At 40.6% G+C, this 17441-nt stretch overlaps 1 protein-coding gene across 1 annotated transcript in view; it reads left to right on the top strand.

Moving 5' to 3' along the window:
* Window positions 1–17441, top strand: part of il1rapl2 (interleukin 1 receptor accessory protein-like 2) — a 429626-nt gene that overhangs the window by 51236 nt on the left and 360949 nt on the right. The window contains exon 2 of the mRNA XM_073487133.1: window positions 12836–12947. Coding sequence (XP_073343234.1) covers window positions 12836–12947 — 112 coding nt within the window. The remainder of the gene's footprint in view (window positions 1–12835; window positions 12948–17441) is intronic.

Consider the following 17441-nt stretch of genomic DNA (forward strand, 5'->3'; position numbering starts at 1 on the left):
TAATACAGTTAGTGAGTAACATGTATGATCTGCAATAAAAACGCAGATTAAAAGTGTTCTACCTTGTGTAAAGTTACTGAGAGGTGACGTATTTCCCGCCCCGGGCGCAAAAATCTTTGGCCACAGCTCCTCATTATACGTTGCACATGCACACATAACTCGCTGTAATACAAAAGATAGGAGCTCACTGAGCACTGACTTTCAGCGCCCCGAGGCCGTGATAGACAGCGCAAGAAGGAACTGACGTAGGAGCAGGTGTCGTAGAAGTTCATAGAGAGTTGGAGGGGCCTTGTATGATAGAGTGAGTTGCGGAGAATAGATCAAAATGGAGAAAGAAAGTTAAGTCGCTGAAAACAACACTGTTTGAGAGGAGAACACTGCAGGAAAAACTGAGAGTGAAAGAGCTCGGACCTGACCAGCTGGACATCGTGATAAAACAACAAGCACAAGACTGAGGAAGAAAGTACACCCATTCTTTTTCATGAGGCTGGTTTGCTAAGAAGTCGTTGCTAACTGCATGCAGTGAGGTCGGATCCACTCAGTTATGATGATTTAAAGCACTTTTAAAAGGCATGAACAAGCTAAGAGCCACATGGAAGATGCTATGAGTCTTGGCATGTTTGGTAGAGCTCAGCTTGATGAAGGCTACAGGATAGGGAGGTTGACAAAAACAGGCACATCTTGTCTAAAATAATAGACTGTGTAAAGTTCTGTGGGGTGTTTGAGTTAGCCCTGCGTGGCCATGATGAAAGTGAGTGCTCAGAAAATCCGGGGGCGTTTGCAGAGGACTGGTGGATTTTGTAGCATCACAAGACAAGAACATCTGCAGAGTGCTGCTGTATTTAGAGGAACATCTAACACAGCGCAGAGTGAACTCTATTTTGAGAGAGAAATCAAGAGTGCTGACTTGTTTTAAGTCATTTTAGTCATTCGTCAAGCTAAAATGTCAAACATTTTGCAGCATTTGGTTCCAGCTTCTTGACTGTCATGTTTTGCTGCTCTTCTTGTCATTTATGATAGTAAATGAAGAGTCTTTAGGTTTTGGACTGCAGAGCAGGGCTCTGGGAATTTATACATTTTTGAGTGCGCAAAACTTCTTGAGGGTCATTTTAATGTGGTAATTATACTTTTTTGTGGAAATATCATATCAGACAAATAGTACTGTTCCCAGCAGAGTATTTTTACTTAAATGTATTAAAATAGACTGGTGTGATGCACCAGTAGGGTGCTTTGGTGCGTTTTTGGTGCCCATCAATATGCATCTAACTCAACCTATGCAGGCTGCTGTATTGGCTGTGACTGGAGAAGTTCCAGACATTTGACTAACAGATTCCTGTAAACTGTATTTAACTTAAATAGTCATTTTCAACAAAAGCGAGAGCTTGCCAGCCAAACAATGGGGATCAGTAATTGGTGGCTAGACATGCTCATTCACAGCATTCAAAGTGCTGATGTACAGACTGAACACAGTCAGTCCAGAGAGCCACAGCCACATGAGAGAACATTCACTTAGAAATGCTGGCTATTCTCTTGAAGAGACGAGGGCTAAATGTTCAATATGTAACTTTTGCCGCTATGGGTCTCTCCATCAGAACAAAACAAAACACATTTGCAGAGTGTTGTGTGTGGACTGAAGGGCATAGCTTCTGGTCAGCTGTTCGGAGCCAGCTAGAGAGTCGGGTGCACATTAGGCCTTCTGGAGGAATAAACCCCCCAGGTCACGTGAGATTGAGAGCTGTTTGCTGACGGGAGGAGAGCTCAGATATTACTGTTAAACTTTTGCGATTAAAAAGTGGATTTATCTTCGCTCCTGTTTATCAACCTGACTGCAGCAGCAACCCACAGAGCTGACCTCCATCATAGGATGTTTATGTGCTGTAATGTTGACTGCCGAGTGGAGGTGGAGGGTAAATGTGCATTACTTCATGGAGACATTACAGAGAAGAGAGGGGAACAAAAGAGTTGACGTAAAATTCAAACACAGGGACAAACACACCCTTGGTGTGTGCCATTGCTCGCTAGTGTTTCTGCTTAAGATTCAGTTCAGTTTCTGATGCTGGTATGTACGGAAGCCCTAAAGGGCCATGCATTCATATATTTTATTTCCTCCATTTTCCCGTGATAACGAGTTAATTTCATTTGTTTTCTCCAGATCTCGAGTTATTATCTCGAAATAACAACTGCCGTTTTCCCGAGATAACAGGATAATTTTCTCGAGATCTCGAGATAACTAAACTTTGTTTTCCCGAGATAACGATATAATTAATTTGAGATCTTGAGAAAACAAAACGATAGTGTAGTATATTAAATCATTGCAGGAAACATCATTAAGTGTAGCAATGTCAGAGGAGCAGGAGCATATCGATCACTGCGTCACATTTCAGCCTGTGTCAGGCCTCGATTGAAAAGATATATCTTTTGATTGAAAAGATATATCTTTTCAATCAAGGCCTGACACAGGCTGAAATAGCATTATGCCTTGCTATTACAGATAATATACACATTAGTGTGCGTAATCTAAAAAGACGTTAGCAAGGCTTCAGCTATATTGGCGGTGCAATCTAAGTGAGCCTGATGTCGTCCTTAACTACATAGCTGACCAGTTACGAGGTCCCGGGCGTCTCCATAATCTCAGGCCTATCGTATCACAGTCATTATCTTGAGATCTCGAATTAATTATATCGTTATCTCGGGAAACCAAAGTTTCATTATCTCGAGATCTCGAGAAAATTATCCCGTTATCTCGGGAAAACAAAGTTTCATTATCTCGAAATCTCGAGAAAATTATCCCGTTATCTCGGGAAAACAAAGTTTCATTATCTCAATCTCGGGAAAATTATCCCGTTATCTCGGGAAAACAAAGTTTCATTATCTCAATCTCGGGAAAATTATCCCGTTATCTCGGGAAAACAAAGTTTCATTATCTCGAAATCTCGAGAAAATTATCCCGTTATCTCGGGAAAACAAAGTTTCATTATCTCGAAATCTCGAGAAAATTATCCCGTTATCTCGGGAAAACAAAGTTTCATTATCTCAATCTCGAGAAAATTATCCCGTTATCTCGGGAAAACAAAGTTTCATTATCTCGAAATCTCGAGAAAATTATCCCGTTATCTTGGGAAAACAGCAGTTGTTATTTCGAGATAATAACTCGAGATCACTATCATATACTGTACATCCATTTGAGCTGGATAACAAGTGTGTATGAGACCAGATTAAAACCAATGCCACCTACTCTTGCTGAGATTAGAAGGACAGATATCAAGTCTTTCGTAATGATGACGAGGCGGCTTATGTTTTCCATGTAAAACACAGACTGCCTCTGTAACCAAAACAGCATGACTCATGCAGTTTGGGAGAGACAGATAGTGTGACAGAATAGGGCTGGAGGCTGTCTTTAATATTGGATGTGTGGCTGAAGAGGCCTAATGGCTTAACACTGGTCTATTTGGGACGAGAATAGCTTGCTATCTCTGTGTGTGTGTCTGTGTCTGTGTGTGCGTGTGCGCAGGATATGGGGTGGGGGTTGTCTTTTGAGTATTTGCGTGCGTTCACTCATGTCTGCCCCAGTGTTTGACTCGGACTCAGACGGTTATTACCAGTTATTCGAATTTGGATATTTTTAGAATCACCATTTGCGCTTTTAAACTTTTGCCACGATATGTTCAGCATTAACAGCTTGATTCGAATCTTTCTTTCCTGAAGCAGCACGAGAAAACACCACACAAAGCTTTGATGTAATCAGAAGTGTGAGATGCTTAAACAGACACAGGATATGTGCATTAATGCACCCCAGTTCGATAACATTTTGTCCTTGGGATCTCAGACTGGGAGGATCTAATTGACTGAGGACCTCGGCCACTCACTCTCACATCCATATAAAGTATGTTTTCCTGCGTAGCCCAACCTTTCTGAGTGCATGTAATGTGTGACACTCTGCATTATACACACTCTGACCCTGCTTAGATCTCCCTGTGCTCTGGTGTGGGGATATCATTATCAGAGACAGACAGGCAGAAAAGCAAAGCAACACAGAGGATGAAAGATACGGGGGATTGTAATGCTCTAATAGCGTTTGTTCTGTCCTGCTCTCTCTCTCCTCTGTGTGTGTGTGTGTGTGTGTGTGTGTGTGTGTGTGTGTGTGTGTGTGCGTGTGCGCGTGCGCGCGCAGGTGTGTGTGTTGAGCCCCCCTGGGTACCCTTAAACCCAAAGCAGACATCCATTTTCTTTCTTAGTGTCTTTTTTTCTTTATTTATTTATCTGTGTATTGTAGCATTATTCTGTCGCTCATTAGGGTTTTGTTTAAATACCCTCATGCTGCTTTTATCCCTCCACCTCCATGCACACACACACACACACACACACACACACACACAAGCTTGCACTCAAAACGCTTGCATTCACGGTGGATCAGACATCAAACAAGCTGCCGCCGCTGTCTTAGCAAGTGTGTCAGTGTTCATGTGTGGAAAGGAGGCGAGTGGGGGAGACTGACCTCACTGTGTGTGAGTGAGTGAGTGTGTGTGATGGATGTGAGGCAGTGCAGAGGGGGCGACAGAGGACGAGATAAAGAGAGCTCAGTGTTTGGTGATGAGGGGGCCTATGTGAGAATAAGAGTGTAAGAGGAAGACTGCAGCCACTATGAGCGAGCCTGTGTGAAAGAAGGGTGTGTGTGTGTGTGTGTGTGTGTGTGTGTGTGTGTGTGTGTGTGTGTGTGTGTGTGTGTGTGTGTGTGTGTGTGTGTGTGTGTGTGTGTGTGTGTGTGAGAGAGCAATAAAAGGGCTTGTAGTATCCTCAAGATGAAGTGAGGCGGTGAGTTCTGAAATTATGCATGATGAAGTCATTACAGCTGCTGCTTTGTCTGTTCGCTGGTTTGTCTTTCTCATAGGTTGAGAAAATCTTCTCTTGCTCACATGGATAAACTATACAATTGGCTAATTTTTGCACTTTCCACTGACTGTATTATTATATTCAGTGTTTTTATTTTATCTGTACATATTTGTACTGTGTTGACTTCAAGGTTTTCTATCTGTCTGATACCTGTTGAGCCTGTTTTTTTTTTTATTGTGTTCTGGAAATTTGCAAATTATAATAAATTCAAGGATGTGAAATTAAAATTTATTATGATTAGTCTTAAATTCATACCCCACAATAAAATTAATTTAAAAAACAAACAAAATATATATTAAAGAAAATGATAAAAGTCAGCACCTAAAAATAACATCACAAAAGGGGAGAGACTTCGATTAAGTGGAGTGAAATTTGGCAGGGTCGTTTGCGCACACTCTGCTTGGGGTTGCAAATACTAATTTAATTTGTGTGTCTATAAAATCTGGAGATTATCGGGAGAAATTACTAATCAGGAGCACAGCAGACAAGAGGGTTAAAAATAAGGAGAGTCCTGCTGAAATCAGGAGTGTTGGCAGGTATGCTAGCATAGGGCCGCATAGTTTACAAAGCACTACGCTAATAGTAAAAAAAACCAACAAGCTATTAGTTTACCATATAAATTGTCCAATAATGAAACTATAATTGGTTACTATAAAAGCAATGATGTGGCGACACTGCATGAAATATACAGTATGAAGAGAGACTATGATTGTACTACCATTGTAGTGTTAGTGCAATGTTAGCGTTTCTGCAAACCACAGATACGTTCAAATTTCCAAGTGTCATAGGCGATCAACCATGTTGACATGTCTTCAAAATGTTCCATATCACATTGACAGGACATGTTTATTACCTGACTTTAATGTCAGGAGGAGGAGGGGAAGTTGGTGGAGGTCGGAAAGGTTGCCAAGCCAGTGACCACGGTTTTGAGTCTGCTTTTCAACATTTGTAAGCGTGAATCCACTAGATAATTTTTTAGGAAATCCTGTTAATTTCTCTTGAATATGCACGTGAAGGCTGCAAACATGATATTATACTAAAAGACAGAAGCTAACAATTATGGGTCCAAGGCAAAGAGGCAGCATCCCTGCTGCTTACAGACATGAAAATAAAGGAGCTTTAATTCAAAGTGACTGCTAAGCTCTAGTATTATATTACACTGTTTTAAATAAATGTGTAATTAATTTAACCTGATGACTACTGCAATAAATGCAGCCTACTTGGATAGCAACACAAAGGTTAGATTTATGCTTTATGTCTCACTTACAACCAAGAAGGATTTAGATGAGCACGAACTGATGAGTAACACTATGTTTTGTACCTGGTTTTGGCTGGGATGCTAGTGTAGAAACCATTTGCTTTTTTTTATTTTTATTTCTTTTTATTCCTGAAAGGTCAGTGTTCTCACTTAGGCCTTAATGTACAGTATATGATAATGGCTTAATATCATATCTATTTTAATATATAAGAATAATGCTGTCAATATATGTGTGTGGTTGGATCACAAACCCTCGCACCTGAACCCCTTTGCTGTTGGGCCAAACCATCACAGTGCAGGTTACAATAATAGACACACACACACACACACACACACACACACACACACACACACACACACACACACACACACACACACACACACACACACACTGACACACAAATAACACAGCCTTTAGCAGTTGCATTAGGCCTCTCTGTGTTTCAGACTAAAAGGTTCAGAAAGTGGCCAAAAAAACCTTCAATCCCTCTTTTCTCTTTAATGCCAAAGGCCCTTTCTGTGTGTGTGTGTGTGTTTGTGTGTGTGTGTGTGTGTGTGTGTGTGTGTGTGTGCGTGTGTGTGCATGCATATGTGTGCACTAAAAGTCTTCAGCTCTTTTGTGCTGTTTGTTTTAAATGTCTCAGTCCCTACTTTCCAAATTTAGTCTTTCATTAAAGCCTCCTTTAGGAAAGTTTTGGCAACATAACAAAGCTGCTGCTGACCAAAATTTGAGTTATGTCATTTTCTTTCTAAAAACCCAATTTATATGTGCAATTAATTGTCAAATTGGGCTTTGATATAAGGTTTGGTCAGATCTCACTAAGAGTCCTCTGAATCTCAACCAGCTCAGGGCTGCTTTGTATTTGACCCTGTTCCTCTTGTGGAGGAGGCGAGGGAAAGTACATTTTCTTCCACAGTTTGATGGAGTATTGTATTACTATTTTAGGCAAAACTTAAGATCTTGATGCTGAAGTCCGTTGGTATTTCTCCTTCTGTTTACGTTTCGACTTTTCCAGAAAAACCCTGATAAAACCTACCCACTTATCAATGACTCACGCTTTGATTTTTCTCTGTGTTGCTGTCAGATACTGCCTGCTTCACTGTCTTTACCGGGAGACAACAGCTCAATTTAGCTTTTTCTGCAATAGTATAACCTAACCTGACATCACCTGTTTTCCTCCTCTGAGGGCTGGAGTCTATCTGTAGTCTGTGAGGCCAGGAAGAGCCAAAACAAAAACAAAGACGGCGTGGATCTGCAGGCCCTGCTAAGTCTGGGTGGTCCCATGTGCCTGTCACACTGTATGTAGAGCTGAAAACGTCCTAAAATGTTACGACTAGTATTGTCTTGTTTTACTAGACCAAATAAAAACAGCTCAGTATTATTGCCTCTTTCTCTAACTTTCTTGTTGTCTCATAAGACTTTCAAAAAATCCTAAGTGATAATTCCTTTACATGTTTGATCTGTTATCACGAAACTATGTTCAGATTACTGCTTACTTTTGAATTCTTTCCATGGTATTGGACAATGACATTTATGCCAGTGGTTACAAAACTGTGAGGTCAACACTTGACTTAAAGAATGATTGGTTATGGGTATTCAGTAAATGCAGCAATTGTGGAAACATGATGGCCGGGTAATACTGATATTGGTAAGTGTCATGTTATCCATTTCTTGTAAAAGCCAGAGATACTGTATGAATCACCCTGCCAGCCACTCTTGCAAATGAACATCATTACAGCTAGAACCATGTCTACTATTTTACTGAGAGGATGTTTTTATATCATTTATTTTTTTATCTTTAAACTTCTATCGGCACAAATTTGGTACTACAGGCAAAGTGCTAGCAATTTTATTAAGCTAACCACAGTTTCTCTGCGTCAGCAATGCTTACAGACTGCTCCAAGACATGAGGAAACAAGAAATCATATTTTCTCATGAGCCACACAGCCAGTAAGGACTAATAACAGCCCATTTTCACCCCCAATGTGTCAAATACAGCAGCCTGGTCAGTGGTCCTAGCAGTACAAGGAGTGAGAAAAGTCTGAGTTAGGTGGTGGGGTCAGTTGGATGGGTCATACAGCGGACTTCATTTTCGGAGAACAGGGCTAGCAGCCCATTTGTGACCAAGAGTCATATATAAATGACGTCAAGTGACGTGACATGACACATCACATCATGTAACTTCCATTACGAGAATGAATGTTATTTTAACCAAAAAAATTATCTTTTCCTAAACCAAGTAGTTTTTGACAATACATACAACAAGTCATAATATGGCATAATATGTGAACTGTTTGTCAGAAAGCTTAATTTTGAAAGTCTAACCAGACGTTGTATATTTTGTATTATTGCTAACTTGAGCCTTTATTTTGATAGTGTAACTGAATATTGCATATTGCATATAATTAGCTAACCAGCCAGTTATCTATTTATAATGCTAGCCTGCAAACTGAGGTTCTGGTGCACTTGGTCATCATTCAGTACGCTTTGGTGCAAGGTTAGACATGTGGTAATGTTTCTAAGTTGGATGAGGAGGAGACTTTAGCAGGAAAGCTAATGTGGTTGGTCAGACTGTGGCTCTTGTGTAGCCGGCTGCTGTCTGCCTCAGTGCGTCTAATCTGCCGATGATCGGACACTGATGGAACACCTTTTTGAAAAGATCTGATCTGCTGTATGGAGACACATTCTTCATCTATCTAGACAGGGAAATAATGGTACTCTGAAGGAGTATTGCAAAGAAAGGAGGCACTGTCATTAAACCAAAACTTGTTCCGTGTCTTTGTTTAGGGACTGTTTGACTTGAGGCTACCTGTTGTATCATTCAGTAATAAGCTAAGAGTGGGTGTGAAGCAAGAGCACAAACCTCTTAACTCTTCAAAAATCAACATAAAGAATGATGTTAAACATTGCACTTTTAAAAATGCACTGCTGTATTACTACAGTGTCAAGAGGCTTGTTTCTTGCATAATACAGTGGGAACACTATCATTTTTGCATAGATAGAAAATGTTCATTAGCCCTTACTTGTGGCTATTGAATTATTAAAAACAGAATTAGTTACTTTACATTCTTAAGAAGGAGCTAAGAATAGTTTGCTAAGCATATACTGTATTTTTTCAACCTTCCTATTTGAATTAATGAGCCATTGTTAGTGGTATTAGTTTCACTTACGCTTGTACTGCTGTGACATGTCAAAATGTTTGCTATGTGAAAGGTTCATTAGCCTTTTTTTATAAAAGACATTTTGACACATCACAGCAGGAGCAGCACAGGTAAAACAAATAGTGCTAATGACGGCTGAATTCCACTCAGCTGCTTTAAAGCTCCTGGTATTGTACACTGTCATTAAAGAGACTTACCTGTGCCTTTTATATCACAAGCCAATAAGTTTGTTGTGAGAAGTCTGGCTGTGCAGGTTTGTGTGCTATGATTTCAGTCAACCAATCAGAACTGTTGGACTGTATTATGGTTATTTCTTATCATTATACAAGTGTTACACTGTAGGACTATCTGGTAAAAAGCCTTTTCGGTGTGTGCTGTTGAATCCTAAAACAACTGCTTAAATGTTGAAATATGCTGTTCTTTGAATACAAGAGATGACAAGCAGAATGCCCTGAAAGCCAGTAATCAGAGACTCAGTTCTAACTGGGCAACATCATACAGTATTCCTCATCATATTATCGTACTCTTGGCTTTGTTCTCCACATCAATTTGGTCCCAGTTTTAGATCCATATCCCATCATTGTATTGCCCATCTTCACAGGCAAATAACTGTGGCTCACATATCAACACCATGACAGGTTCTATCATCAGCTCTCCCACTGTTCATGTGAATCAAATGAGATTTCAATCAGCACTCAGGCTGAAGTTTGAGATCCTTTTATTGTCATATGTATGAAAAATACAATGAAATTACTGTGGGCATGGCTAATCTTCCTCTTCCATCTTCCCCTGGTTTACTCAGTGTGTGTGTTTGTGTGTGTTGTGTGTTTATACACAGAGAGCATGAGAAAATCTGATTGTATTCTATCAATGTGATTTCACATAGCTGGCTCAAAGACTGCCTGTGTGTGTGTGTGTGTGTGTGTGTGTGTGTGTGTGTGCGTGCACAGTCCTTTGTATTCATGGCCTGTGGTCAAATCTAATTTAGTTTCTGTATTTTGATTTTAATCAGCTGAAAAAATAGATTTTTTCGAAACTCCACAAACCCGTGTTTCAGATCAATATTAATGTTTTTTACTCCTGTTCTCGCTGCCATTGTTGTAATAAAGCGTTTTGTTTTTCACTTCTTGCAGCCCACACACAACAAGGTTTGGGGTTGCCCTGTGTTCCTTTCAGTTATTGCTTGTAAAGAGCGGAGTCTTTACAGTATTCATTGCTTGACTTAGCATGTGTACGCAGGTAGTTTTAAAAAAAAGCAGCATTAGATTTTTTTAACCCCATTTTCAGGTGGTAATAATCCACAAATCCATGGCTGACATGCATTCAGGTAGAATGGAGCAAAACACATACGCTATTACGTGTGAAACATGTAGGCTGCTGTCATGTACTTGCACCCAAGAACAAAGATGATATTAGTTCCATAACTCTTAATTTGGTAATTTATGTTTTACACTTACACTTATTGTACTCATTAATAGTGTATGCTATAAGCATGAGGCCTTCATGCTACCTGTTTTCAGCTGTGTCCGTTGGTCGGTCGGTTGGTTGGTTGGCCAAAGGGTCTTGGCCCAGAATAGACTCCATTAACTTTTGCAGTAGATCTAGATAAAGATCCAGGATTTTTTCTCACTTTTTTTAATGTTGTAAGATAAGGGTTTTTTTCCAACATTTGTTTTCATTTCTAAAGGAATAATGCATGGATCTCGATGGAGAAAAAAGGAATCAGACATATTCAGGTGGTGGCTGGTATCGATGAGTGAGTATATTTTGATGCACATCCAAATAAAAATCTTTTATTCTTCAATAACACAATGGAGATTATGATTCCATCTTCCATTCTTTTGTTGTCCTAGTGGTTGGCTGTTAGAGATCTGATGAGTTTAAATTATAGTTAAGCTGTTATGAATAGTTTAAAATTTAGACTTATACAGAGCTGTTTGAGTATGGATTAGGCTTGATTGGATTAAGTGGGACTGTTGGGCCTTGGTTAAATTATGTGCTCAACTGAGTGCCATTCTAGTTCGTATTTATTTAAGCCTAGTTGATCGTTGAGTCGATGGGATACTCTATTTGAAAATAATTGTAGCCTTTGTAGAGCAAATTAGGCAAACTGACATGCTTTATTGTATGAAACCAATGACTGGTCAAAACCCGATTTTGGTACCCACTGGCTATCGTCTGATGACGATTTAGCCTCTGAGGGCATCGGCTAATGTTTTGGGGATTCTGATGTAGTTGGCAGACCTAGGAATAATCCAGGCCAAGACTTCCTCTTCCACATGCTCAACACGTTCTCACTCCCAACTCGTCAAATACGGCAGCTTGGTCAGTGGCCTTAAAGCCATAGACTATGACGCTCTATGTCTCAGTTTCTGACTTGAGGGGCTCCGTGGTCAAGTTAGCAATAACACAAAATACGCACCATTCAGTTAGATTTTCTGAATAAAGGTTCCACGGTCAAGTCAGCAATGATTCATAATACAACACATCAGCTCACATATTATGGCTTTTGGACTGTTAATATTGTCAAACAGTCGCGGTTTGGCTAGGTTTAGCAAAGACAATAATTCAGGTTGAAATAATTACATTAAGTCACGTCACTTAAGTTACGTACATAACACAAGTCATGTTTCGTAATGTACCGTACATAACATAACTCAAGTAACGTAAATGATGTCATTTCCGAGTCAACTTACATAAAATAAAAACAAATCGCTGTTGACTCTTGGTCTCAAATGTGATATGAACCCCAGTCCCCAGAGGGAAAGTCCTTTGAATGACCCATCCAACCGACCCATGGACTTGGACTCTTGCTCTTTATGCTTCTTTTTAAGAAGGGCGCTTCAAGAAGTGATGCTAGAGGGGTACCTACAGACAGTCAAATGAGAAACTTGAGATGTGAGGATGGAGTTGACGTTGAGAGCCAACTCTTATCTTGGAAAGCTAACAGCTAATTGATTCTGAGATTGCATTTCTGCCAATACATGCCACCTCCTCCCCTATACACATGAACTGTTGCAACCAAAGTCTGCTGAAACTGAAAAGCTCAATACTACTTGGATGACAAACGGAAACCAGAACTCATCAGATACCAAAATCTTGTCCCTTGCTGACAGATTCTGCCTTCGTATGCAGATATGTGTTTATGGAGACTAGTCAAAACCTAAGGTGGACTGTCTGGAAAGTTTCGCTCACAGTTAACACTATGCTTAGTCTGGAGTGCCTTACATGGTCACCTCACAGTATGATTCTCCCATGGTTGATCATAGTTTACCATGGGTGCCCAGGAGCTCAAGACCTGGCACCTATCTGTTTGCATCCCTGCTCCAATGAAGCGGAAATGGAGCCTCTCCAAAACGTCAACATCAGAATTATGATTACAACACGCTTCAATGTTGTCAGTGTAATTGTGTTTAGATTCTAGATACTGTTTCCTTGTCATTTAAAGGTTTTACGAGACAATCATAATGATACATGCTATGTTATCCCTAACTCTTGGTCCCCACTGTGTCCTGTTTTCCGAAGGTGCCAGTGGAGAAAAGAGAGATGAAGACTTTATCCCTCCTCTTCCTCCTCCTCCTCCTCCTCGCCTCAGGAGCCTGTGACGATGTCAAGTACATCTCCAAGAGGAACTCAGGTAGGGTGAAAAGTCGTGGTGTTTGTTGTCTACAGTCGCACTTCAGTCTGGCTGATTTGCTGAAAATGAAGGTTCCCAGGCTTTGTCTTTATTGAGCTTTCTGTCTTTCACTGATATTCCCTTGGTTTTTTTGGTTTTTTGTTTCACTGACACCCCTTTTCACTGCAAACACTCTTCAGTCTCAAATGGAAAGATAATGCTACCTCTTGTCTTTTCTCATCTACTCCCCCTCACTCTTATTCTCCTGTCAAATACATGCCCCCTCTCTTCTTTCTCAACAATTCTCTCCCCTCTTATCCTTTCTGATGCATTGATATCTCTTAACTTGGTGCTATGGATATGTTTATACACTTCTACCTTGCTCCAGCCATTTCTTTTTTTTTTCACAATCGCCACCTCTGGCTCTCTCCCATAACACCTCTCCAAACTCTATCTGGGAGCTCAGATAGTTGTCTCTCTGGTTCCTCTCCACTTCTTCTCTTCTGCTGAGGCTGTGTACTGATCAGCCTGTCTGACTGCTGCTGTCATTGTTGCTGCGGCTCTGCTCATTTGTGTATCAGCCGCCAGCCGATGACAGATGTGCTGATGGTCTTTTATTCAGGATCGATTTGTTGCGTCTCGCTGATCAGCCTGGCGAGAAAGGGTTTGATCGGGCTATCGATGTTTGGCATGCCGCCTCAATAATGCTTTGTATGATACTGTAAAGTGAGTTTAGTGCACTGCTTAGCTTTGTTTACAAATGGACACATTGGTGCCTCGATTTCAAGCTACCTTTGTCCTTAAATAGCATCCTTCATGATACACACAGCATTTAATCTGCAGTTTCAGGTAGTGGTTCTGTAATTATTTATATATTACCAACAGCATTTGTAATCTTATTGTCATGCACCCCTGCCAAGTCCTGAAAGTGATAAAACCCCAGAAAATTACTTAACGACTTTTTAGCAAACTCAGGTCATTAAATTATAAGAATCTAGTTAGAATTGATCCCCCTGTAATGTAATCCTGTCTCACAATTTGCTTGCTTGTAGGGGACAGTGTAGGTCCTGGCACTTTAATTTGGGGAATTTGAGGGCCGCCATAACAATCCTTTAGAGATTCTTTGTAATTACATACACAGCATCGAAGAATTACATTAGAGCCTCACTGAGACACGGGAAATATAAAGGTCCTGTTGAGCTTTGTGCTAAAATGCAAAACAACAGTTGAGCTTCAGCGTCTTACTATGAGTGATGGATCCAATGTGAGCATGTGAGAAAATTGATTTCACCCTCAAGTCTTCATGGCATAAATGAAGCTACAGCCAGCCGCTGGTAAGCTTAGCTTTGCACAACTATTGGAAATGGAAGAAACAGTTAGCCTGCCTCTGTTCTCGTGGCCTGGAATTCACAAGCAACAAGTGGAGTCTACAGGAAGTTTACATTCCCGAGCAAGAATTAGTCAAGCATGCAACTTGTTAATTAGTGAGCTGCAGAAGTGCTGGTAGGCAGATTATGTGGCCTTTGGACAGAACCAGGCTAGGTGCTGCCTCATTTCAGATCGTTGTGCTATGCTAAGCCAACTAGCTGCTGTCTCATCTACATATTAGTCTCCTAAAACCAGATTTTTGGATATGAATGTAGAATCTGAAGGAATGATATCTGAAGCATTCTGGTTTTGAGCAGGCTTTGGTTGCATGCAGGTTTACATCCCGTCAGACAAAAAAAGCGAATGCATTGGCTGAGGTTCAATCTTGGAACCAGTTGGCTGTCCATCTGACGATGATTGAGCTTTTTATTAGCTTTTTATTAAAGCTGCGTTACGTGAGAGTTTTAGTTGAGAACATTTAGAAATGAATTGAAATTCATCAGCAAATTGTAAAAACTAAAGTTAGCATGCTAACCAGCTAGTCCAGGCTTTGCACTCTGAGCTCCCAGTCCAGAATACTAGATGCAGAGCTAACTAGCTAACAGCAGCCATAGTTAGCAGCATTTAGCAGTTTCTATATTGATATGCTGCCCTCTTTTTGTTTGCAGTATGAATTAAACAGCTGACCAATTCCTATATATTGCACCTTTAAATTTATCTGCATTCATATGATAGATTAGTCGTCTCTGAACTCCAACTCCATTGTCACCGCTTAAGTTGCTAATATGACTGTCAACATGAAGACAACACGGAAGACAAACTCTTTTCCTGGATATCCATTACGCAGACACCTGCTGACTAGAATGGAAGCATCGAAACCCCAGAGGCTTTACTGTCATCAGACGATAGCCAATCAGGTTCCAAGATTTTCTTCATTTTTACTGTTCAGACATGAGTCAGTCAATCTTCTCATCTTACTCTTAGCACGAAAGCAGATAGGCCCTAGTATGATCATTTTGCAATTTTATATCTTCTGAGGAAATGTGCCTCAGAAGATATAAAATTGCAAAAGGATCATACTAGGGCCCATTTATAAATTAAATTTCCTGGCAGTAGTAAGACATATAATACACAAATAAGATTCCAGCTTGTAGGGACATTCTGTCCTCATTTGACATCCTCTTAAAGGAGGTCAAAGGTCATTGCCATCTACAGAACAACAGCACTGCAGCTGCCACAGATTTATGGATGTGGACAGTTAAGCAGAAACTTACCAAAATGTCTTCCAGGCCATCCCGACACCCACATAAAGTCCTGCTCAGACATATTAGCTGGCAAAGCGTCCAGGCTATGATATGAAATAGAGAAGTGACGCATTCAGACAACTGGAGAAATGATTAAAAATAACACAATTTTGTATATTTTCTTTTTTTTTTTTTTTTTGTTAAACCTACATCATGGATGGTTGATTTCACTGCGCTCTTTGCTCAGTCCCATCTCTGACTCTCTCTTTTCTCACCTTCTTCTCTCTCCATGTCTGTGTCTCTCTCACACACTCACCGTGCTGACTGTGTGGGTGAGCTGGTGGGAGTTTTTGTTTGGTATTTGCCGTTCCCCGTGTGCGCGCACACTGGCGGGCATACCTGCATGTGCGAACGGCCATATTGAACAGAGACTGAGTGTGTGGGTGCTGTATATATCCAGGTTTTAAGTTTGTACGTGTGTGTGTGTTTGTGTGTCAACTCCCCAAGTGTGCTTCAGTGTATGCTCTCTGGATGTGTGCTCTCATAATGTGTGTGTGTGTGTGTGTGTGTGTGTGTGTGGGAGAGGTGTGCACAGAGCAATTATGTGATCAGAGCAGAGCCAAGCGGACATTTATGTGGGCGACCGCTACAGTCGGCCAAAGATAGGCTGTTAGATCTTTTCTCTCCCTCAGTGCTTGCGTGTGTCTAACTGGACACCATATGGATAGGAACTTCCATTTCCTATCGTCAGTCTCCCCTGCTGTGCTTTGATGCAGTGTCCTCTGCAGCAAAAAGGGGACAAATTGTGATGAGACACAACAGAGAGAGAAAGGTGGTTGTAGGTTAGGAGACACCTTAAAGGGATTTTTATACAGATCAACACATGAATAATAAAAAAGATACAGATCCTTGTGTGGAGATCCTCGCTTCGCTTCGCTCGGAGCTCAGGTGTCAGCTAGGACACTTCAGCAGGGTTGATGTTTGCTGACAACGGGGTTTCTCACAAACTGCTGATACACAAACAGCAAATTAAAGGACAAGTTCACCCAAAAATTAAAAATCTGAAACTAACAACTGAAGTAGATGGGGACTAATAAAACAACATATGCCTGCTTGTGCTAACACTTTTAGCTTAGCAGCTACAGTGAAGATTTTGGTTTTAAATAGGGTGTAAATAACTTATTTTCCAATCAATTCGGGATCTCATGGCTTTAGGAGACTTGGGTTACGCCAGATGAGCTGTATGGACCCATTTTATGTTTCTCTATGTCCCCATCCACTTCAGTTGTGTAGGACAATGCTGCAACAGTGTTTTGCCTGTGAAGCTCCAGAAATGTTTTGTGGGCTTGTAAACTTCACCTTACTTTGCATCAGCGTGGGGGTGAGCAGATTACAACTAAATTTTAATTTTTGGGTGAGCTTGTCCTTTAAGGGAAAGCACATGACAGTTTGATGAACATCTTTCTGTCAGCGAAAGAGTGTGCATGTGTGGATCATGAAGAATGCATACTACAAGTGCTTGAAAGATGCAGACCAAGGGAAAGTCAATGCAATAGTATGTGCTGGTAATATCCTGCAGTTGGAGAGCAGAGTAACTGCAGTCATAGAGTAATTATGTGTGTAGGATCTGTTTATATATATATATATATATTTTCTTCTTTCTGTGTGTTGATTTCATTGCGGGGAGTCTCATTCCTGCTGCATTGTTAAGTCAATACATCACTTGGTTGAAATATTTCAGCATTATAGTTCCAGCTCCTCAATCATGTCACTGTCTGATCTAACAGCTCAATCCATTCTTGTATATCAGAAAGACTTCTGTGTGAAAATCTATCGATCTTGTGGTAGGAGTTTTGTTGCAAGTTGTGTTTGATTTGAAAAGTTTCACACAGTTTTGTTGGAG

The sequence above is a fragment of the Pagrus major genome, chromosome 18, assembly GCF_040436345.1.
Source record: "Pagrus major chromosome 18, Pma_NU_1.0".
Lineage (NCBI taxonomy): Eukaryota > Metazoa > Chordata > Actinopteri > Spariformes > Sparidae > Pagrus > Pagrus major.